Source organism: Ochotona curzoniae, unplaced genomic scaffold (genome assembly GCF_017591425.1).
Source record: "Ochotona curzoniae isolate NIBS_2020 unplaced genomic scaffold, NIBS_Ocur_1.0 patch315, whole genome shotgun sequence".
NCBI classification, from domain to species: Eukaryota; Metazoa; Chordata; class Mammalia; order Lagomorpha; family Ochotonidae; genus Ochotona; species Ochotona curzoniae.
This window is the reverse complement of record NW_024466879.1, coordinates 19427-42648: the sequence shown is the minus strand read 5'-3', so window position 1 is coordinate 42648 and position 23222 is coordinate 19427. Positions and strand designations below refer to the sequence as shown.

At 44.8% G+C, this 23222-nt stretch overlaps 1 protein-coding gene across 1 annotated transcript in view; it reads left to right on the top strand.

Moving 5' to 3' along the window:
- LOC121167086 (structural maintenance of chromosomes protein 5-like) overlaps positions 1-23222 on the top strand; it is a 54177-nt gene that overhangs the window by 21491 nt on the left and 9464 nt on the right. Inside the window, 11 exon segments of the mRNA XM_040996466.1 lie at positions 50-121; positions 3513-3634; positions 3636-3766; positions 6980-7134; positions 13474-13587; positions 15915-16009; positions 16537-16669; positions 17672-17845; positions 17920-18089; positions 21867-21990; positions 22829-22951. Of these exon segments, the coding sequence (XP_040852400.1) occupies positions 50-121; positions 3513-3634; positions 3636-3766; positions 6980-7134; positions 13474-13587; positions 15915-16009; positions 16537-16669; positions 17672-17845; positions 17920-18089; positions 21867-21990; positions 22829-22951 (1413 nt within the window).

The window sequence follows — 23222 nt, the reverse complement described above, 5'->3', positions numbered from 1 at the left end:
TGACTGAGTGGTTTACTGATGCTTGCCTCTTTCTGGCTCTCTGTTACAGGCAGCAGATATCAAGGAAGCATCTCAGAAATGCAAACAGAAGCGAGACCTCATTGAAAGGAAGGATAAGCATGTAAGGGTCTGCGTTGAAACGTTGCGTTCGTTCACCTTTGTGCTTTCAGGTCGGGACTCGGGACCAGTGCTGTTCCTGAGTTGTTGAAGATCCTCTTCCTTCCACTGCTTCCCTTCGTCTGAGGCGGACTGCCTCTGGACAGTGTGGCACTAGCGCAGACATTGTCTTCAGGACTGCTCCAAAATGTGTACGCGCTGCTCTTTGTAGCGCGTGGGGAGGGTTGCTTAGCAGGGTAGCGGTGGGTTTATTTGTTTAGCCAGAGAAAATCTGGGGACTTAACTCTGCTACGGGGGTTTATTCTGTTATAAGAAATTTCTGTAGGAATCCATGTGTACTTGGGACTGAGACAAAGTATACATACATACACTAAGGCTTTTCATGTTGAATACATTTTCATTATTCAATTGGTATGTTATAATCTCAGCTTATAGTTCTAGTGTCTAGAAATAAGCGGTTAAATGAGAAAACGTGAGCTTATTGTAAGCAGTGTATTGCACATTTGGTTGAATTAGAAAGTTTTTATAAGTTTTAACAAATTTTGTTCAATGTTCTCATTGTTTTCAAGGAGGCAAGAATTTGGAGCGTTTCTTGCTTTACCATTCCTAATGAAACTCAGATCTTTTTTATATGTATAGAAAAATGTTGCAGTTCTCTTAGTAGGAATTGTGTTGAACCCTTGGGGAGCACTGCATCTTGACTGCGTCGTATCCTCGGATCTGTCAGCAGCGTGGGTCTGCGTCTACGCAGACGTTGGATTTGTTTTCACCACATTGTGTAGCTCTTCAAGTCCTCTGTGCCTTACAGCTCACACGTTATCTGTCCCTTCGGCAGCAGCCTCTCACTGACTAGTCTGTCCCTCACTGACTAGTCTATCCCCTCACTGACTAGTCTGTCCCTCACTGACTAGTCTGTCCTCTCACTGACTAGTCTGTCCCTTCGGCAGCAGCCTCTCACTGACTAGTCTGTCCCCTCACTGACTAGTCTGTCCCTTCGGCAGCAGCCTCTCACTGACTAGTCTGTCCCCTCACTGACTAGTCTGTCCCTTCGGCAGCAGCCTCTCACTGACTAGTCTGTCCTCTCACTGACTAGTCTGTCCCCTCACTGACTAGTCTGTCCTCTCACTGACTAGTCTGTCCCTTCGGCAGCAGCCTCTCACTGACTAGTCTGTCCACTCACTGAATAGTCTGTCCTCTCACTGACTAGTCTGTCCTCTCACTGACTAGTCTGTCCTCTCACTGACTAGTCTGTCCCCTCACTGACTAGTCTGTCCCCTCACTGACTAGTCTGTCCGCTCACTGACTAGTCTGTCCTCTCACTGACTAGTCTGTCCCTTCGGCAGCAGCCTCTCACTGACTAGTCTGTCCCCTCACTGACTAGTCTGTCCCCTCACTGACTAGTCTGTCTCCTTCACCAGCAGCCTCTCACTGAGGTGCCACAGCTTGCTGGGGATTTTCAGTGTAATCACGTCCTCTTTCTGTTCTCCTTGCTTACTTTCATGTAGTTTCTTTCCCTGCCTTTACTGCACCGGCCAGGGTTACAGTTACTTTGAGGAAGAATTGTCAGTGTGGATTTCTTTGTTCTGTCTTGCTCTTTGGAGGAAATGCTCCAGTTTTTCACTATCAAGTATATCAGTTGTAGGCATTTTATAGTTGCTTTTATCAGATTTTAGATGTTGCTACATATTCCTATGTTTCTGATCATTTTTATCATGAATGGGTAATTTTGTCAACTGATTTTCTATATCTGTTGTGTGATTGTATTCTTTTAGCTTGCTAATATGGGGGAAGTAGTGATTGTTTTTAGAGTGTTGAATTAACTGCATCCTTGATATAAATCCCAGTTAGCTGTGCATTTTTATTTGTTTTTAAATATTTATTTATATTGGACAGTCATATATACAGAGAGGAGGAGAGACAGAGAGGAAGATACTCTGTCTGATGATTCACTCTCCAAGTGGCCACAGTGGCTTTAGCTGGGCCGACCCGGAATCAGGAGCCTCCTTGGGGTCTCCCATGCGGGTGCAGGGTCTCAAGGCTTTGGGCCGTCCTCGACTGCTTTCCCAGGCCGCAGCAGGGAGCTGCATGAGAAGTGGGGTACCAGGGCATGATCCAGGTGTGTGCAAGGCAAGGACTTTAGTAGGCTACCGCGCTGGGCCCTGTGGTTTTAAAGGTATGAGTCCTACTTGCCAGCATTCTTTAAGGAGAAGGCACTGGCAGTGTACTGTTAATGATGTCCATCAAAATACTTACATTCTGTGTGTCTCATAGACATGAACATCTAAACATCGAACGATACAAAGATTGTAAGTTTATACTTGTTTAAAAGTCTGTTTTTTTGTAATGAATTATATTTTTATGACTTTTATTAATGGGGAAGGAAATTTTGAAACAAGACCAACTAATAAATGTGTTACATGATGTGTTTCCTTTAATGCATAGTTTTAGTTGTAAAATATAAGTTGGGTGTATAAGTACATATTTGTAAATTAATGTTTCTTAAAGATCTTAATTCTGTGGTAGATAGAGTGATTTAGATAAAAATTTCTCTAACATCAGGTGGCAAATTACAAATCTTGATTTTTAAAAGTTTTAACTAGCATATACGTCAAGAATCTGAGCATATAGATTTATGATGAAAACCTCACAATATTAATCTGAAGTGCTGATAAAGCAGATTTTTCGTTGAAAGAAAATAGCTCAGCTTAAGACTTTGAGCTACATCGTCATTTCTGTTGCTCATTGAGGCAATTGTATGCTTTAGCGCATGGATTTTAATTCCAGTCTTACAATATGTGGTACATACTTACTTTCTGCAAATATTTAAAATATGCTTGGCTTTATAAATGTCTTGGTTTTTCTACTGGTGAATACTCTATATGATAAGTTCTGTTTTAGGTATTTGACATATATGAATAACCAAATAAAACAAAAATAATAATCTGCTTAGAATGGTTATCTAGTAGTCAAATTCTACCAGGATATCTTTGCATTTGTCTATTTATTTGTATTGGAGAGTCAGATATACGGAGAGGAGGAGAGACAGAGAGGAAGATATTCCGTCTGCTGGTTCACTCCCCAAGCGGCCACAACTGCTACAGCTGAGCCAATCTGAATCTAGGAGCCCAGAGCCTCCACTAAATCTCCCACATGGGTGCAGGGTCCCAAGGCTTTGGACCATCCTCATTTGCTTTCCCAGGCCACAAGCAGGGAGCTGGATGGGAAGCGGGGCCGCCGGGATTAGAACTGGTGCCCATATGGGATTCCAATGTGTTCAAGCAAGGACTTTAGCTTCTAAGCTGCTGTGTTGGGCCCAGCATTTGTAAAACTATTACTGTGAAAAGCAAACATGGAGTAAAAAACTCTAAGGTCCTAATGCACTTTTGTTTTATTAGATTGAGGAGCTTCAGCAGGCTTTAATAGTAAAACAAAATGAAGAGGATGACCGACAACGAAGAATAAGTAATACCTGCAAAATGATAGCAGATTTGCAGAATGAACTGAATTCGGCTGAAAACTGAAAATCTTCAGCCTCAGATTGAGGCTGTCACGAACGATCTGAGCCAAGTTCAGGATGAAAAGGCCTTGTGTGAAGGCGAGATCATCAACAGGCGGAGAGAAAAGCAGACATTAGAGAAGGAAAGAAAGAGTAAGTGTGCTTAAGAAATGCTTCCAAAATGGAGATTTCTTGGTGCGCCTTGCTGTTCATGTGGTCATTTGTTCAGGCCAATCAGGGTTGTTGCTGGAGTTCTGCTCGCTCTAGCTCGCTCTAGCTCGCTCTAGCTCGAGATAGCTCTGCTCTGCTGATATAGCCGCTGTGTGTTCACGTGGTCATTTGTTCAGGCCAATCAGGGTTGTTGCTGGAGTTCTGCTCGCACTAGCTCGGTTCCTGAGATACCTGTAGCCACTGTGTGTCAGCTATTAACTGTAACTGTTGGCTTAATTTCTCTAGCAGAGCTAATTCACTGCCACTCCCGTCAGATTTGTTATTCATTCACTCGCCAGCTGTGCTCTTCCAAGCCTATCCAGTGTTGCCTTTTCTTTCCCCTGGATAGGGGATCGAGCCTTGCATCCTCAGCACGTTCTGGGAGAGAGCTTGTGGTCTAAGTCAGCATATGTGACAGATGAATTAGAAGCCGTTGTGTTCATCCCGGCGTAGCTCTGTGTGCAGAGTCCAGCTCCAGTCCCACCCTCCCAGCTTGCCAGGAGGAGGCTCTCGGTGAACTCCACTACTTGTTGTCTGTAACAGTCCGTTCTTGTTTATTAATCGTCTTATTCCACTGCGGCTACTTTAGTCGGCTTGAGATGTTCTGACAGTCACTCCGACATGCATTCTAGCTTAGAACAACTTTTCTTTCTGATTCTTGTTCCTGTGATGAGACTGTTAGATTATATTAGAATTGATTTGGGTGTAGGTTACTTAGCACACTGCCTGGAATGCTTGCATCGCGTATCGGACCTCGATTGAGTCCTGGATCTGCTTCCCAGCGCTGTTTTCCGTTGCAGCTTTTTGCTGCTGCGTACCTGGAAGGCGTCCAGTGATGGCTCAGGTGGACTGGTTCCTGCCACCCCCCTTGAGTTCCAGGTTCCTGGTTTTAACTTGGTCAGACCTGAGCTGTGTAGGCGTTTGGAGGGTGGACCAGCAAATGGAAGCTTGCATCTCTTTCCAGTAACATCAGTTTTTTAAAAGTTAATTCTTGGGGTCAACAAGCTAAGCCTTCGGCTGCAGTGCTGGCATCCCTTATGGGTGCTGGTTCAAGTCCTGGCTGCTCCACTTCTGATCCAGCTCCCTGCTTGTGGCCTGGGAAGGCAGCGGCAGATCAGCCAAGCACTTGGGCAAGCTTCTGGCTTCAGTCCAACCCAGCCCTGGCCAGCAGGTAGAAGACAGCTGTGGCTCTGCCTTTCACATAAAAATAAAGAGATCTTTAAAATCAAATAAAAGTTTAAAAAAGGATTAATTTGATTAAATTCCTGTCTTTCTTATTGTTACTTGAGTTACTAATATTCCTGAATGTGTACTTGGCAGTATAAAGTAGCAGGCCTCATCCATGCTTTCCCTCCTCTCACGCTTCCTGGTTCTCATTCTGCCAGCTGGGCTCTGTTTGCTCAAGCCTGAAAACACTTTGATATTCTGTTGAGAAGCATTACTAATTTTTGTGTATTCTCCTTATACGGGTTAATTCTACAAGCTCAGAAATAATATTGTAACAATGAACTCTGACACACCCAAGCCAAGTATTATTTTGTGATTAAATTTCCTTTTGTTAATAGTTTTAAATGTTTTATTCTAGTTTTTAAAAAATATGACACTTGCTTGTTTGTTTCTTTAAATTGAAGGAATTATGAAGTGTTGTTCACTTCTGTAGCTCTGTGCCTCTTGCTGGCCACACTGGTTGTTCTCAGGAAGTCTTCTGTAGCTGCATTCTTTATCTTTGCTGCATAATCAGAGCCCATCCTAAGCAGTGGCATTTTAGAATGAGTTGCATAGTCTTTGTATCCATCCTGGTAGTGTCTTTTTGCTCTCCTTTACTCAATTTTTTGTGTATACTTTTAGGTTAAAAATAAGTTTTCTCAGAATTTTGGAGGTCTGTTGTTACTGTCTTCTGATACGAAACCTAATTTTCTTTTTCTTCTTTTAAATTCTGTATTTATTTCAAAGGCAGAAAAACAGGTCTTGCATCCATTGTTCTTCTCCCTAAATGACCACAGTGTCCCAGCTAAGGGCCGTGAAGCCCCCTGGGTCTCTCATGTACTTGGGACATCTTTCCCTGCCCCCCGGGCCGTTAGCAGGAAGTTGGATTGAACAGTCAGTATTGCAGTACGGCATGCCAGGATTGCAAGCAGTGCCACAACACTGTCCTCTTCTGTTCCTGCTTAGGCTACCTGCTTAACATTTTTTATAGCTTCAAGATTATTTTTAATCTTGGGTGTTAGAACACTTTAGGTTGACTTATCCAGGCCAGTTCTTTTCCTCTATGCAGAGTACTTGCAGAATAATATTTATAAGCTTTACATCTGGCATATTCTGCTGGGGCCCATGTGATGGATGTGGAAGACAGGAAGGTGTGAAGAGTATCGTTCCATTGCAGGCAAGGCCGCAAGGAACTTCCCGCTGTGTGGCAAGGCCCGGCGGATGTCTCTACAACACCTGAATGCAGCTCCACCTCGCTTTGCATGGACAACCCCATCGAGATTTCTGTAATCTATTTAGGCATTGTCTGACTCTGTGGAGTTAATGTTTACTACCGCTGTGAGCTTGGAAGTTGATGTTGCTGATACTGTTTTAGCCATAAGGCTTAGGGTTTTCCCTCCCCCCATTGACCATATGCTAATCAAGGGTGCTAACTCCCCTTTTGATCCTAGGCTAATCAAGGGTGTTCTGTCTTCAGGTGTAGTGGGAATCTATTCTTTCCCTCTTTCTTTGATCTTTTAGGTCCCTTCCTTCCTTGACTGTCTCAAGAGCAAGCTGTAGAATGAGAATTGTGGTAGGAATGTGTTACTGACTGATATGCATCATCTATTGAAAACCTTTTCCTAGCCAGGCGCCACGTGCCAGGTGAATAACAACCTAGCCTTAGGTGAAACAAATGGCAGAGTTATCTTTAGAAACCCCCACTTGACCGTGACGAAAAAAGCCTGAGCCAGAGTTTGACTGATTTTGTATAAATAAAGCGGACAGCTTTTGTGCGTCGCCCATTACGATCAGTTCCTACTGGTCTCTTTCTTTCTTTGCGTCTCATCCATGCACCCTTCGCGAGTTCTGAACTCAGCTGGAGCTGGACTCCGGCAATATTCTTTAACATTATTAGCGGGTTATCTTACCGATTAAGGCCTTCAGAGAAACGTGTTTTTCTCACTGCAGATGTGAGCGATCATATATTGCATTTTGATCATCTTATGAACCAGAAGGAGGATAAGCTGAGACAGAGGTACCGTGACACCTACGACGCCATCTTATGGCTGAGAAGCAACAGAGACAAGTTCAAGCAGAGGGTGTGTGAGCCCATCATGCTCACGGTAAGAAAAGTCTTGTCATTACAGATTGTATTGTCTTAAGAATTCTTGGTCCTTTTGATACCCTGGTTTTCTGCTAGCAGACATCACAGCATGTGGCACAGTGCTTAGTCTGTGTGTGAGCTTGTGCGGGCGGCACCTTGCTGTGAAGCAGTGAACTTTCGGAGAAAGAGGTGTGGGGCTGGCGGGAGGGCAGTGAGCCAGTCACGCTCGGTGCTGTGGGAGGCATTCGGACAGAACCTGACTGAAGGAAGCTGCCACGAATAAATGTTGAAAAGAGATGTGTGTAGAATAGAAAGACAGCCTTCTGCCCATCAGAAAATAATGAGGATTTGTAAAATGAAATCAATGATTTATTAACATCATTAAACATTTGTTAGCTTTCGACGATAGAGTCATGAGAATAGAATAACTGTACTCGGGGAGGCAGCTGATGGGTGTAACCATGATGATAGAGTCGTGAGAGAATAACTGTACTCGGGGAGGCAGCTGATGGGTGTAACCATGTTTTAGTAAGATGAAAAGCAAGTTTGTCCAAATAAAGAGACGAAAAAGTGGAAAACCACGTTCTTTTGAAACTGATATTAGATAAAACTTACCCTGAAATGATTTAAGAATTATTTTTGCAGCATGATTTTTTTTCTTTTGAAAACAATTCATGAAGGATTTATGAAAAGCTGCATTTTCTATAATACATTTATTGTATACTTTATGAAAACTAATTCTACTAAGTTTTATTATGTTAAATCGTATCAGTAAAATTGTTATCCATTGTATATTGTGTTGCTCAGTGTGCACAGTTAGAATATTCTTGCTAGATTAAAAAGAAAGTTTCTCTTTTATATGTGGACATTGTTTATGATCTGATAAGGATTAGAAGAAGATATCTTGTAAAAATATTGTAATCAGTATAAGGCATACAAAGGTAATTGTGAAGAGATATTTTCCACAATGACAACCAGAAGATAATAATTCAAAGCTTCATGTTGTTGATTGTCATTGGTTGGATCTCTTGGCAGTGGCCTGCCATCGGGGTCGTATTGGTAGCTGACATGTATACATTTTAAACTACACTTGAATCTTGGAGATGAAGAGAGGTACTCTGCTATTCAATGGGCTGCTCCTTGATTGTTCCATCCGTTTCCTTCCTTCCCTACCACTTCCTCCCCTACCACTTCCTCCCCTACCCTGTAACCCCCATCTCCCTTCCTTCCTTCCTCACCCCTACCATTTCCTCCCCTACCCTGTAACCCCCATCTCCCTTCCTTCCTCCCCACCCCTGTAACCCTATCTCCCTTCCTTTCTCCCCTACCACTTCCTCCCCTACCCTATAACCCCCATCTCCCTTCCTTTCTCCCCCACCCCCGTAACCCCCATCTCCCTTCCTTTTTCCCCCACCCCTGTAACCCCCATCTCCCTTCCTTTCTCCTCCACCCCCGTAACCCCCATCTCCCTTCCTCCCCCACCTCTGTAATCCCTATCTCCCTTCCTTCCCTACCCTTGTAACTCCTGATCTCACTGCCTGCTTGAGATGCTGCTGTTTCCATGGGCAGTTGGTAATATGCCCAGTTAGAATGTTACTGTATAATTTGTCAGTTAGCTATCTGTCTCCATGAGTTATTTCTACCAGTTCTACTCTAGAATTGGAAGGATATGCAGATATATTTACATGTAGACTCCTCATGGTGTTTATAAAAATAGAATGATAGGGCAAAAGATCATTTACAAAGATATTGATTAGTTGAATAAGTTATTCTGTATGCTTATAATAGAATGTCATGCAACCAGTAAATGTTGTTACAGGTCTCCACTGATATAAAGTCATGTATGACATTATGAAACATAAGACATTGCAGAATCAGATGTGTACAACATTTTCATTTTAAAAATTGTGAAATATCAGCCACCAGATGATCTTGAGTGATCTACTAGATGCATTTGTCTGTGCCTTGCTAGTTTGTCAGTTGGAACTTGGGCTTATACTTTGTTCACTTAGGAGAGGTGGCATTGGAAAGTGGAAGCCACATAACCAACAACATAGCTGAATCGCCCTTCAGGGTGGCAGACCAGACAGTGGGTGCTTTGGGACAAAATGTGAGTCAGTCCAGTGGGAACTGCATCTGGCCAGTGGCCCAAGTGACACCTGCTCAGGTGACTTCTTGAGGACTGTCTACCATCAATTGACTGGGTAGACCATTTACAGAAGACAGGGCCTTGGGTATGCTGGCACGTCAGAGCGTCTCTGATGAATGCACTGGCACAGCTTAAAGGACGACAGCCAGGTCCCATAGCTGAGAAGGAAGCATGTAAGAAGCTGCTTCGGCAGCCTGTGTCAGATGTCACGGTGAGAGAGTCTAGGGGGAGGTCTGGGCCGCAGCCCCCTGCCAGAGCAGATCCTGGAGAATGCTGGATCCCTCCACACCATCAGATCTGAGCTGCAGGCTTCAGTGTGGCCCGGCCTAGCCAGCGTGGGTGCTTGTGCAAGAGACCACTAGGCCAGGGCTTGCTCTCGCTCTTTCTGCCTCTGGGTGACTTCTGACAGTCACGTGGGGGTTACTTTTGGGGTCACTCTTACCCATTTGATGATAGTAAATACCCACTCCCATTCTGTTGCATTTGCATTGTTCCTTTCAGTAGAGTAATGTACTAAAATAAAATTGATTAAACACTGCATATTCAATGTTTATATTTAAATCATGGTGCATTTTGGGTTTAAATTTTTTTCCTTAATATTGGTTAACACTTATGTGCAGTTTTAAAATTTTATTATTACTGTTTCTTATTGTTTTGTCTCAACGCATCCACATTTAGTCCTGTAATGTGTATGAGTTTCCTGTGTCCATCTCACAGATGGAATAATCTGAAGCTTTCTGGGATTGCAGTACTGCCTGGTCAATAGCACATACAGGATTGGAAAGGATGTGATTTTGACCCCAGAAACTTCTCTCTTTAACTATTGCACTTTGGCCCCGGTGTGATAGTTTAGTAGGTAAATCCTTGCCTTGGGCACACTGCAATTTCATATGGGCGCCGGTTCTAATCCTGGCTGCTCCACTTCCCATCCAGCTCCCTGCTTGTGGCCTGGGAAAGCAGTCGAGGATGGCCCAAAGCCTTGGGACCCTGCACCCCTGTGGGAGATCCGGAAGAGGTTCTAACTCCTGGCTCCTGGCTTCGGGTTCGCTCAGCTCTGTCTGCTGCTGCCACTTGGGGAGTGAAACAGTGGGTGGAAGAACTTTCTGTCTATGACTTTCTTTTTTTTTTATATTAATAAAATTTATTTTGACATTCTTTACATACTTAGTTAGAGTAAGAAGGTTCAAGGGCTACAGGAAAGTGGATAATACTAGTATGTTTTCCATATTGTTACCTTCATGTTTAAAAGGGGGGTATTAAGGGAGAAGGCCCACCCAATTTCCCACCCTCCCCAAGTCCCGGGTGTAGGGCATGCTCTGAGGTTCTTGCTCAAGTGGTTGATATTGAACAGTTATGAATCACTGTCAATCTTGCCACTCCAAGCACTATGAGGTCTTTGAAAAATCCACTGATTGACATAGTCCATCATAGCTGAGATGGTTGGTTGACCCGTTCTGTCTTCTCTCTTTTCTTCGTTAGGGTTCTGAGTCCAGCATTTAGATTAGGAAGATCTCCAAAAAAACTTCTTGTATGTGCTAACAAGTACAGGGCCTGGCACCGTCCATCGCTCCAATCAGCTGGTGGTTGTAATTGTGGGTTGGTTCTGTTTTCACTCCCGACTTCCACTGGAACCAATGGGTGTTGCAGTCCAGCCTGGTTCTGCCCAGCACATACTTGGCCCTCACCTAAACCAGTGGGAGCTGCAGCCTAGTTGGAGCGACCCACAATAACCCCCACCAGGACCGCCCCTACCCTGGTTTGTCAGTAAGTGTAGCAGTAATCCAGTCTGTCCCACACCCCATCCCACCCCAGCCGCTATCTTAGTTTTGTGTCCTCTCGTGGAAGTGGTAACCCAAGAGGGATGAGCCCACTATTACCCTCCCAGGCCTCTCCCACTCCCAGATTCCAGTTGATGCTGCCCAAACAAACCTCGCCCACTTTAATTCTGTTTGTACCAGTAGGAATAATCCGCCGAGCCTGGCTTTTCCCTAATCTAGTCCACATGAGGCGCACAGGTGTGGTAGCACTGCCTAGTCTGGTCTGCCCCCATCCCAGCCCATGCTCTCCTGCGGAAGTAGCTATCCTGCAAAGGAACCCTCCCTTATTCACCTGCTGGCTCTGCCTACTTCCTTTCTTGTTCTCAGGCTGGTTGGACGCTGCGGTCCCCTCCGGTACAGGCAACCTCACCTCGGCATTCCATATTGTGCACTAGTCTTTGTCGCGACCGAACCTGGGTCGACCCACACTGGTGCTTGGATTTGCCAGTGGATGACGTGGACAGATTCAGCCTGGTCTTGCCCCCACGTCTGCCAAGTGTATGCCAGTGGGTAGCTTTCCATGGCCTTTTCTGGGCTGTTTCCTGTCATGTTTTTTGCGCTGACCTGCCGGGTCTGTGTCCTACCAGAGGAGTTGCCCAGGCTCCTCCATCAGAACCTCTCCCAATGCCAGGTTACACGCTTACCAGTGGGTCCATGAGCCAACCCTACTCAGTCCACCTCCTGTCATAGCAGGAACTGTGGCTTTTCCTGACTGGCCTTCCACCCAATCTGGTTCTTGCTGTTGGATGTTCCAGCCCAGACATGGTTTGTCCATACCTACGTATGGCTCACACATGGCTCAGTAGGGGTTTGCGACCTTGCCTAGTCTATCACACATCTGCCCTGGTCCTCCAGAACACCAGGGGGAGTCGGGGTCCAGCCTGGTTCGGTGCATCCAATCCCAGTCCACACTTGTGCCAAGGGAGACTGCAACTGTATCCAGATCAGAACGCAGCCCCCCCTTCCAGGCCACGCGCCTCTTTGTGGGAACCTCAGCCCAGCTAGGGTTGTCCCCTTTGCTCCCCAACCGGGTCTGTTCCCAGCCATAGCTCACTCGCATGCCAGTGGTTGCTCTGACTCAGCTTGGCACAGCTCCTCACCTGTCCCGACCTCTGCCTTAGACACTGTGGCTTCGTGTCCCTGGCTCCCGCAGACCAGTAGGTACAAGAGCCTAGCTTGGCATGACCTTTGTTCCCTCCTGGTTTCTAGTTTTACTTGTGGGCTAAGGTTTGCTCATTCATACCAGATCTACTCTGTTCCCTACCAGTTGACACATTAGCCAGCCATTAGAGCTACTTTTGCAGGACAAGCCCCAAGCCCAGGCTTCTGCATGGACTGGTATTTGGTGCCCAGCATTATTAGTGATTACAAATTTTACAAAGGAAGAGTTACTGCCTGTTTCAGGTCCGAGAATCACAATGGGTTCAACCTGGAGCTAATTAAGCAGCGACTCAAAGAACCAAATCCCCAGAGCTACCCAGCGGGGCAACCAGCAGGCGAAGCCTGGCACCAATGGCGCACTGGCCGCCCAGACACGGCTCACCATGTGCCCATGGCAGCCGTCCGGGATCCAGGCATGAGACGCCCCGTCCTGAGACCCACCACTGTCTATGACTTTCTAATAGAAATAAATAACTGTTCAAAATTCCACAGTTAGCAATTTTGTGTGCCTCTGTTGGTGGGGCTTTCTCATTCTTTGCTTTTCAGCGTATGGCTACCGGTCCGCACCAAATCGTTGGTAGTACTCTCTCTGAGACGGTGTCTCCTGAGCTGGTGACACGTTTAGTAGCGTTGCTCCTCATATGCAGACATTGACAGGTGATGGCTCCAAGGTGCGCAGGCCTCAGTCCCAGTGGAGCTGGCAAGCCTCCTGGGTAGAGCTGCTGTCCTGCCCAGTCCTGCCCTGCTCGTTGGTTTGAGAAGTGAGTCTGTTTCTGCCTCTCTCACCCTCTCCCGCTCTATGCATGGATCTCACTCTGGCTTTTAAGTAAAAAGAAGAAAACATTTTGTAAAACCTGAAGTTATCTTGGAGATTAAGAAAAAAAAATGTTTAAAATTTGGCAAAAATGAAAAGTGCTTGTACTCTTGTGTCATCGTTTGGAATGCTTTTGGTGTTGAGTGAGCTGAGCAGAAAGGAGCTCAAGTTATGTCTTAGAAAGTATCAGAGTCCCATGCCTCACATGCTGGTCCAGCCGCAGCACCTGGTCACGTGTGCGGGCGCGCCTTCGGGTGGCGTATTCTCCAGGGACCCTTAGGTACACCAAGTTGGCTTTTTTTTTTTTTGCTTTCCCTTTCATTATGCGCCAATCTAATTAATTACGTCTGACTTACAGGGGAGCATGGTTGATTGATTTTGTTTCGTGCAGGTAACTTATCTTTTTTATTTTTGTAGATCAATATGAAAGATAATAAAAATGCCAAGTATATTGAGAATCATATTTCATCAAATGACTTGAGAACCTTTGTATTTGAGAGTCGAGAAGATATGGAAGTTTTCCTCAAAGAGGCAAGTTCACCAACCTGACACTTGTTCACCTGGCACTTCTCAGTACTCGAATCTACCTTGAGCAGAGCCAGCAGAGGTGGTGCATCACTGCTGGACCTCTGTGTGCACATCAGTCAGTTCTGCTCTGTTCTTTCCTCTTTGCCATGATGTGGGTATGGACTTATTCTGTAAAAGCAAACTAGCCCATTAGCATCTGTAACATGTGAAAATAATCATTTGAAATTAGTATGGAAAATAATTCTGGCCCGTTGCTTTAAGAGAAGGAAACACTGCAGTGATGTGCCTTTGGTTTTGCACATCTCTTTGGAAGTTATTAAATTGAGCTCAGTTTTTTTTAAAGGGGCAGTCTATTTGATGTTATTTCACAGTAATGTAAGTGGAACTTCCTTTCAAAGAATGAGAGTCTTGTATCTGTGTGGCAGATACTGCTGGTAGCTGAAGGCTGCTGTAGCCGTCAGGGCGGTCTGTGTGCTGCCTGACACCTGAGGCCAGAAGTTCCAATTCTGTGACCCCAGGGGCTGGTGGCCACGTCAGAGGCTGGTGGATTCAGAGCAGTGCTGTTACATAGTATAGTTAGGTATTTTTAAATGGGCTTTGAACTTTTGGCTTTTACAAAAAATGATTTGAGATGCAGAGTAACCAGAAGAAAAGGAAGGAAAGAATGAAAGATCTGCAAAGAAGAAACAGATCTTCTCTCAGCAGTTCTGTCCCCAATGGCTGCAGCAGCCAGAACTGGGCAAGTCTGGAGCCAGGAGCTTCTTCCAGGTCTCCCAAAGTCTTGGGCCATTTTTCACTGCTTGCTCACAGCATTGGCAGGGAGCTGGGTTGGAAGTGGGGCAGCTGGAACTCAAAACTGTTGCTCACCTGGGGTACCAGTGCTGCAGGTGAAGGTGGTCCTACTTGGCCGTATCACTGGCCCCTTTCCTTTCGTATTGTCAAATTTGGCAAACAGGAGAAAAGTTTTCAATGTGTCTAACTTTTCCAGTACATTTTTTTTTTCCCTATTTAATCTTTTCTGAGTCTCTTGGATCTCTCGGCATTGTTTCTCATACTGGATATTTCTCTTTAATTCTCTTTTGTTCCTTCTCGCTGAAATTCTCAAACATATAACCTCTTTTTTGTTTGCTTCCTTATTTTTTAATTTGTTTCATTTAATGATACAGTTCCATAGGCTCTGGGATTTCCTTTCTTCCTCCCCAACTTCCCTCCCCTTGGCGGGTTCCCCCGTATTATTACGGCAGTGTAGGCCTTCATAAACAGTCCTGAGTCTGTCATTCTGCTCTTTGCCCTTTTCCTGATGTGGCGCATAAACTCAGCTCGCGTCGTTCTCTCGCAGATGGCGCCTCTCTCCACCATCAGCGTATGTTTCTGGCATCTCTGATGACTTCAGATGATGTCTTTAAAGATTTGTCCAGGCTTGGCTGTTGGCCCAGCACTTCAGATGCCTCCTGGATTCCTTGTCAAAATGTTTGGGTTCAAGTCCCAGCTTGGCTCCCATTTCCAACTTCTTGACTAAATTTTACCCTGGGAGTCTGCAGACACTGGCTCATGGACGTGGGTCCCTGCCACCCGTGTGTGAGGTCAGGTTGAATTTGACTCAGATGTGACTGTTCCTGGGGAGTAAAACCAGCAGGTGAACTGTGTGTTTTCTCTGGGTGTCTCCTTCATCTTGTTACCTTTCACGTAAATAAAATTAGAACTTTTCTTAAGGTCTGGAATTTGTAAAAAGTTTAGCTCAGTGCAAGATGAGCTGCCATTATTTGGGCCATTTCTGTTCTGTATCATTTTGAAGTAAGTCTCATTCTGTTTGATCTGAAAGTATCTTAGTATATACCTCTGAAAGCAATGAACTTTAAAAAAAAATGTAGTTACAGTATCGTATCACAGTAAGTTTCTTAACATTACCATCAAATATCCAATGGTCCAATTTCTGATTGTCCCATGAATAGCAGTAGGAATATAGTAACTTTGGAAATCGTCTTCCTTTCTTCCTCTGTTTCTTTCTTTATTTGAAAGCCTGAGAGATATAGACAAACTTTAATCTCCCAACTGCTGGTTCGTTTCTCAAGTGCCCACAGTAGCTGGGACTGCAGCGACCAAAGCCAGGACCCAGGGGTTCAGTCCAGCTTGCCCCCAAGGGGGACAGTGATTCAGACACGTGAATCAGCACGCGCAGGGTATACGTTAGCAGAGAACTGGATCAGAGCCAGGACTTGAACCATGCACTCCCAGGGGGCTACAGGTCTCACTGGGGGATCACAGCTGCTGCCCAGACCTCCTGCCTCTGGAGGGCGTGTGTCCCAGTGTGTGCCTTTCTCATTCCTCAGGTCCGTGACAATAAAAAGCTAATAGTGAATGCTGTCATTGCTCCCAGGAGCTCACACACAGCCAGGCTGCCCTCGAGACCGCTCAACAAACTCAAGTGAGTATTAAATCATTTGGTCTTTTAAATATGTCTGAATAAATTCTTTCTCGCATATGTTTATTATAAGGTGTAGTGCTTTTAAAAAAAGAAAACTTTGTACCCAAGAGCATGAGTGTCCGTGTAGACGCGCCCTCCTGGTGTGTAGTTAGTGTCCGTGTATGATGGAGGTGTCGAGCAAAACTATATTGAACCGTTTACTACATAGCAGAAAAATAGTTGGTAAGCTAATGGGAAAATGAAGTGATAAATCATTGCTTTCTAAAGCTAAGTAATTTCTAAAGGACCAACTAAAAATTGTTATCTTAGCTCCATGTCTAAGTAGGAATTCAAAATATACAAGCAACAGAAGAAGTTAAAAAAAGCAATTTACTATTTGGCAATCACAAATGTTTTAGGCATCTCTGGTAAGAAGGTGGATAATATGAAATGTATTTAAATATTTAAAAAGCTGTGGCCACTTTTCAGTCTTGGCTTTTTTTCTGATTTCTCAAGAACTGAAGTCAAACTGAGTCTCACTTTTTCAGGCAATACGGGTTTATCTCTTACCTACGAGAGCTGTTCGATGCACCAGACCTGGTCATGAGCTACCTTTGCTACCAGTATCACATCCATGAAGTCCCCGTGGGAACCGAAAGGACGAGAGAACAGATCGAGCGGGTAGGAAGGCACTGGCTCACTGACACGAGTCTGTTTTATTGAAACGCCTTATCTTACTTAAAGTTCAGCCTGAAGTGGCCAGGAATTTTTAAAAGTATATTATCCTGCTATTTTTAATAAGACACCAATAGTGAGTCTTGGCTAATATTTGACGATAGGAGGGATATAGAGATAAGAATGGGTACTTATGTCTTTTAAGATAACTGAGTACTGTTTAGATTCTGCTTTGCTTAATAATCCTGTGTAAACCTATGTCAGATTCATACATTCCAGATTATCTTGCAGAAAAACTGTAGTTTAGAATGGAAGGCAGTGGGACCTGGTGTGGTAGCCTAGCGGCTCAACTCCTCGCTCTGCTTGTGCTGGGATCCCATATGGGCACTGATTCGTTTCCCAGCTGCGCAACTTCCCATCCAGCCCCCTGCCTGTGGCCTGGGAAAGCAGTTGAGGATGACTCAAGGCTTTGGGACCCTGCACCCCTGTGGGAGACCCGGAAGAGGTTCCTGGTTCCCGGCTTCGGATTGGCGCAGTACCGGCCGTTGCAGCTCACTTGGGGAATGAATCATCGGACGGAAGATCTTCCTCTCTGTCTCTCCTCCTCTCTGTATATCTGACTTTCCATTAAATAAATAAATCTTTAAAAAAAGATTATATTTTACGCTACAAAACTCCTAAAAGATTTGAAAAAATTCAAACAATTTTAAATCTCCTTCGCATGAAAAATGTTTCCATTAAGTAGTTAACAAAATATATGGGAAGTGCTTGCGAAGCTGCATGTTTGGGCCGTAGAAATGAAGAGCGTGCACGAGGAGTACGGGCTCCCGCCGTTGTCTCAGTGATGGCATTAGCGGTGCTTGAAAGCATAACGTGTATCTAGAGTGCTTCGTACTTATCTAGACTCTGAACTAAACCTGCTTTGTGTTTGTAATTCTTTAGTCCTTTAAAACATGTTTTAATTGTTATTACATGTACTTTAACGTCAGTGCTTGTTTTGCATTGTAGGTAATACAAGAAACTCGACTGCAACAATTTTATACAGCAGAAGAAAACTATGTGGTGAAAACATCTTTCTATTCGAACAAGCTTATTTCCAGTAATACGGCCCTGAAAGAGGCCCAGTTCCTCACCGTGACTGTGGACCTGGAGCAGAGGAGGCATTTGGAGGAGCAGCTAAAGGTTGGTGAATTTGACTGGGCTGTTACACATGTGAGCTGTGTTTCAGATGTACTAACAGTTTTGAATTTCCATAGGAAATTACTATGAAGTTGCAGTCTGTGGAGTCAGAATTGACTGGCTTGTGTGAGAAAAGCAAGCTCCTGGAATGCAGAGATAATGACCTGAGACAGAAGAAGAAGGGGCTGCTTGAGAGAAAGACCAAGAAGAGGCAGCTGGAGCAGAAGATCAAGTCCAAGCAGGGAAGGTATTTTGCGGACTGTGTGGGGAGCGTGCGAAACCCTGAGCGCAGTGTCGTCTCTCTGGTGCCTGACCACATCCACACTAATGTTGAAGTAGTTTTTCATTAAACCCTGCTCGTCCTGCCCATGATTGTAAACGTGATTTTAGTCAGTATGTCAAGGCGAGAGGGGTGTCGAGTGGTGCTGTCTGCTGTCAGCTCCTCAGTCCTTGGGCACCTTTATGTGCCTAAAAGAATGGAGATCTCAAATCCTGCTTCTATGGATTGCAGCTGTTGCTGTTTACCACAATGTCCAAGGTAGTGCTCATTTATCAGAAAATAGTAAACTTATTGTGTTTAACAGAAAATAGTTACGAAAAATAACTGTACCAAAAGTGTTGTCCAAAGAATGGAACTGTGTCAGGTTTCTGCAGCAATCCTCAGGTGGGGGCTGGAGGTTTCCCGGAGCTGCCTGTGTGTTCAGTGTGTGGTGTGTCCGGTGTGCGGTGAGATGGAGGAGTTGAGCCCTCACACAGAGCTGCCATTATGAAAAGGAGGAATACTGTGGAGACCTTTTAGATAGCTGTATTTACTCTTTTACCATCACAACAAAACTTGTGAAAATATAGTTTGTTAAAGTTTAATTACAGTATGGAATCTTAAGTCATGTCAGTGGACTTATGTTAGCATCCATTGTGGTTTACATTTTTTGAAAAGATTTATTTATTTATCTGAGAAGCATGGTGACAGAGGCAGGGACAGAGAGCATGAAGTTCTTCAGTATGCTCATTCACCCCCAAGATGGTTGCAACATTCAAGTCTGGGCCATGGACGCCACGGTCGCAGTAACTTGGAGCATCTTCACGGTCCCCCGAGGCACGTTAGCCGGAAGCTGGAGCAGAAGCAGGTAGCCCGGCTCAGGCTGGTGCTCCAGTGTGGCACGTGAGCATTGCAGTCAGCAGCTGCATGTGCTGTGCCACAGTGATGGCTTCCATGCGACGTGAATGGCGATCTGTCTTTTTTTTAACATGTATTTTAATTTTTACTAGAAGGACAGATTTACAAAGAGGAGAGAAAGATCTCACATCTGCTGGTTTAATCCCCATGTGGCCCTGAGGGTCAAAGCTGAGCCAATATGAACTAGGGCCCAGGAGCTTCTACCGGGTCTCCCATATGAGTGCAAGGTCCTAAGGCTTTGGGCCATCGAGTGTCTTAGACCACGAGCTGAGAGCTGGAAGGCAAGTGGAGCAATTGGGACACGAGCTGGCACCCTTATGGTGTAAAGGAAGAAGCATATCAACTAGGAGGTGCTAAGCCAACAGAAGCCCCTAAGTGAATGTTTTACCCATAATGCTTTTGTTACATCCTGCATTATAATATTATTTAAAGCATGTGGATAAATGATTCCATCAAAATTGTTAAGTTGGAAAGTTGTTGAGCTTTCTGTGTCAGATAACAAATTTTATAGAATTCTGGTTTTTATCTAAAAGATTGAATTAATCAGTGGTAATAAATATTAGCAGCTCTGTTCGTTGAAGTGACAGGCTCACTTCATCTCTTCTTGGAAAAACAAAAATGACCAAACACTCTGACTTATCTAGTTGTCATTTTCTCAAGTAGAGATAGTATTCTAGGAGAAGCTTCTAATGCAGCTTCCAAATCGCTCAGCCCAGCATTTGTCCTGGAGAGCCATTCCCCAGCTGTCCCCCAGCCGTCCCCCAGCGGCTCCCCAGGCTCTCCCCAGCTGCTCCCCAGGCAGACCCCAGCTGCTCCCCAGGCGGTCCTGGCTTGCTGTTAGAAGGAAGCACTGAAGATGCTTCTCCCAGTGCGTGCTGACGAAGGGCTCAGTGGCTGCTGCTGCGCTGTGATCCTGCTCTGTTGATTAGCTTTGCCTTGTGCTGTTACTGGCCAGGACACAGAGCACAGTGAGAGGGGAGCCTAAGGCAGGCCTAGCCTCACGGATCGCCCTGAAACGCCAGTGGACATCCTAGGGCTTTGTGCACTGCGCTTGCGTGTCCGTGCCCAGTGAGTTTGAAATGGTAGGAAGCAGGTGCAGACAAAGCCGCCAGCTCTGGAGGAAAGCAGTAAGGGATAGAAGGTTTTGCTGATTTTGTAGAATAGGGTTTTGAACTTAGCTATGTTACAGAAATTGGAATGTATGTGATAGAATAAGAGCTAGTAGAGTTTGTCGTATAGGGAAAAGTACTCTGACTTTTTTCGATGCCTTTCCCATATCCTGTCATGACACAGCTCAGTCCTTTTGGTTGTCACTGCTTTGTAACTGCTTGTCTGTTCTATAAACATGGTGATTAGGACACATACCTTTAGTCACAGGTGGCCGTTCATTGGTTTGAATGGATATATGCTCACTTTGTTCTGCCTGCCTGTTAACTCTTACTCAAAGCATGAATTATGTACTTTGGTTGCATAGCAAATCTAACTTTCTAGAATTAATTTCAACTTTACACTTTTTTCTTGAATTTGAACTAATCATTTACTTCTCTTAAGTCTTGTACAAAGCACATAGCCTTTCTGGAGAAGCACTGTACATTTTTGCAGGAAAGCTGTTTAAAGCACCTGCTCTCACACACTGCGCTTTTCCTGCCTCTGTTCACTTTGGTCTCTGGCAGGACTTCCTAGCACTACTCTCAAGACTAGTTCAAGGGGTTTTTTTAGACTAGCTTTTATGATTATTCAGATTCTGTCTTGTTCGGTGCATTCCAGCTCTCGCCTCGCTCAGTCCTCGCGTGTTTCTTGCATTGTCATTCACGTTTATCACTGCTTCCATCCTCCGCCCTGCACACCAGCTTCCCGTGCTAGCCCGGGCGCTGCCCCACCTCACGTCTGAGAGCCTTGGTCAGCGTGGAGCCCAGCCTTCTGCTGATGCAGACTCGGGAAGGCGGAGGGTAGCTGGCTGCTCACCAGGTCTCAGCTCCTGGTTAACACTCGGTCGGCTCACCAGGTCTCAGCTCCTGGTTAACACTCGGTCGGCTTTGTTCTTGGCCTTTGCAGGTGTTTGGCCAGTAAACTTGGGGATGACCTTGTCCTCAATCATTCCATCACTCTCTATCCCTTCCCTCCCCGAGTCCCTTCTGCTTCTGTGTAAATTAATGTTTTGCAAAAGGAAGCTAATATTTTTAAATTACATTTTTTACCTAGTTGATCAGGGCTGTGTTTCATAGTAACAACAGAGAAGGCTTACATTGGTTAGTTTTGGGCTAGCCGTTGTACTGAGTATGTTGTTGTCTTCACAGCCCCATAGGAAAGTACTCTTAATTTTTTTTCTAAGATTTATTTATTTTTTTACATTGTTATTGGAAAGTCAGATATACAGAGAGGACGAGATACTGAGAGAAAGATCTTCCGTCTGTTGGTTCACTCCCCAAGTGACTGCAACGGCTGGAGCTGAGCCAGTCAGGAGCCAGGAGATTCTTCCAGGTCTCCCACAGGGATGCAGGGTCCCAAGGATTTGGGCTGTCCTCGACTGCTTTCCCAGGCCACAGGCAGGGGCTGGATGGGAAGTGGGGCCGCCAGGACACAAACCAGTGCCCATTCGGGATCTCGGCACTTGCAAGGTGTGGACGTTAGCCGCTGGACTAGCACTTCAGGCCCAAGGAGGTACTCTTACTTTCTGCAGTCCACAGATGAGGAAACCGAAGCATAGGAGACTGCTGTCCGTGTCTGACAGTGGCACTGCCGTTGGAGCAGGCTTGAACACTGTCTAACGCTGCCCAGAGCTGTGGGCCCTGAGCGTCTGTAATCATGTCTGACTCTGAACCCTTCAATGTTGTGTCTGTTGTGCAGCTTAAAGCTGATGGAACAGGATACCTGCAACCTGAAAGAGGAAGAACAAAAAGCGGCCACCAAAATCAAAGAAATAAATATTCAAAAGGCAAAACTTGTTGCTGAATTAACAAACCTAATGAAGGTAAGGGACATTTTCTTGATTTTAGCAATTTTTTATTGCAAGTAATTCAGATAGTCAAATCTATTTTTTTGTTGGTCTTTTTTTTTTTTTTTCAAAAGTTAACTTTAGTTATTTATTTTAAAAGTAGCAAGAGAGAGAGAATGGCGGAGACAGGGTGGGAGGCACTCTGTCGGCAGATTGACTCCCTAAATGGCTGCATGACTCTGGCCGGTGGGCTGGCCTTGCCTGAGCCAGGAGCCCAGAACTTCTCCCAGCTCTACCACGTATGTGGGAGGGCCATCCTCAGCTGCTTTCCCAGGAGAGTTAGAACAAAGCTGGGACACCAGCTGCTGCCCACATGGGGTGCTGGCATCACGGGCAGTGGCTTACCCTACTCTGCCACAGTGGTAGTCCCTGAGAGATGTTTTATTCCTTATTGGAGGGAAGATTGTGATGAAGAAATTTGGTGTTTTAGTTATATAGGTGAGAAATTTTTGTCATCAGTTTTAGTTTGCTCAGTTACTGAAATTTTCTCATTAGATTAAAAGCGTTGATTAGATTATTTTATTCCAGATAACTTTTAAAAAGCAGGAAGATTCTGTCAGAGTTGCCTTTGTGGTAGTGCAGATTAAGCTGCCGGTTGGGCCCCTGGCTGTACAGCTGCTGGCTCGAGGGCTGGCCCCTGGCCGGAGCTGGCAATGGCTGCTGACTTCTACTTTAATGCTATATAAGAGAATTTCATTCACGAGAGGAAATGTCATTTTTGTGGATTACATGATTTATAATTTAACTTATTTTTGAAGTTTCTCATAACTCTTAAACACAAAACTATTACGGATGTCCTCCCCCCCCCACTTAGATTTGTACTTCGTTGTACATGCAAAAAGTTGATTTAAGTCTTCAAAATACTACAATGATCTGTGAGAAGAAAAGATTAAAATCAGATTATATGGCTGTGTCATCACAACTACGCCTCACTGAGGTAAGATGTGTGCTTTTATTTCTGGTGGAGATTCAAGCTTCCGGTCAGTTTGAAAACACTTCATATATATCCCCACTTGCAATACAGTTTATTGTTGTATGCAATTGAATTTACAAACTTAATGCATACAGCTGCTGAGAACGTAAACTTGAGGTCACATTAGAGCAGCTCGGTAACCTTGACAATTGAATCTGTTAATATCTGTGAATTGATAAATATCAGATAGCGTGTAGCGGGAAGAAAGTATGATAGACCAGATTAATTTAGAACC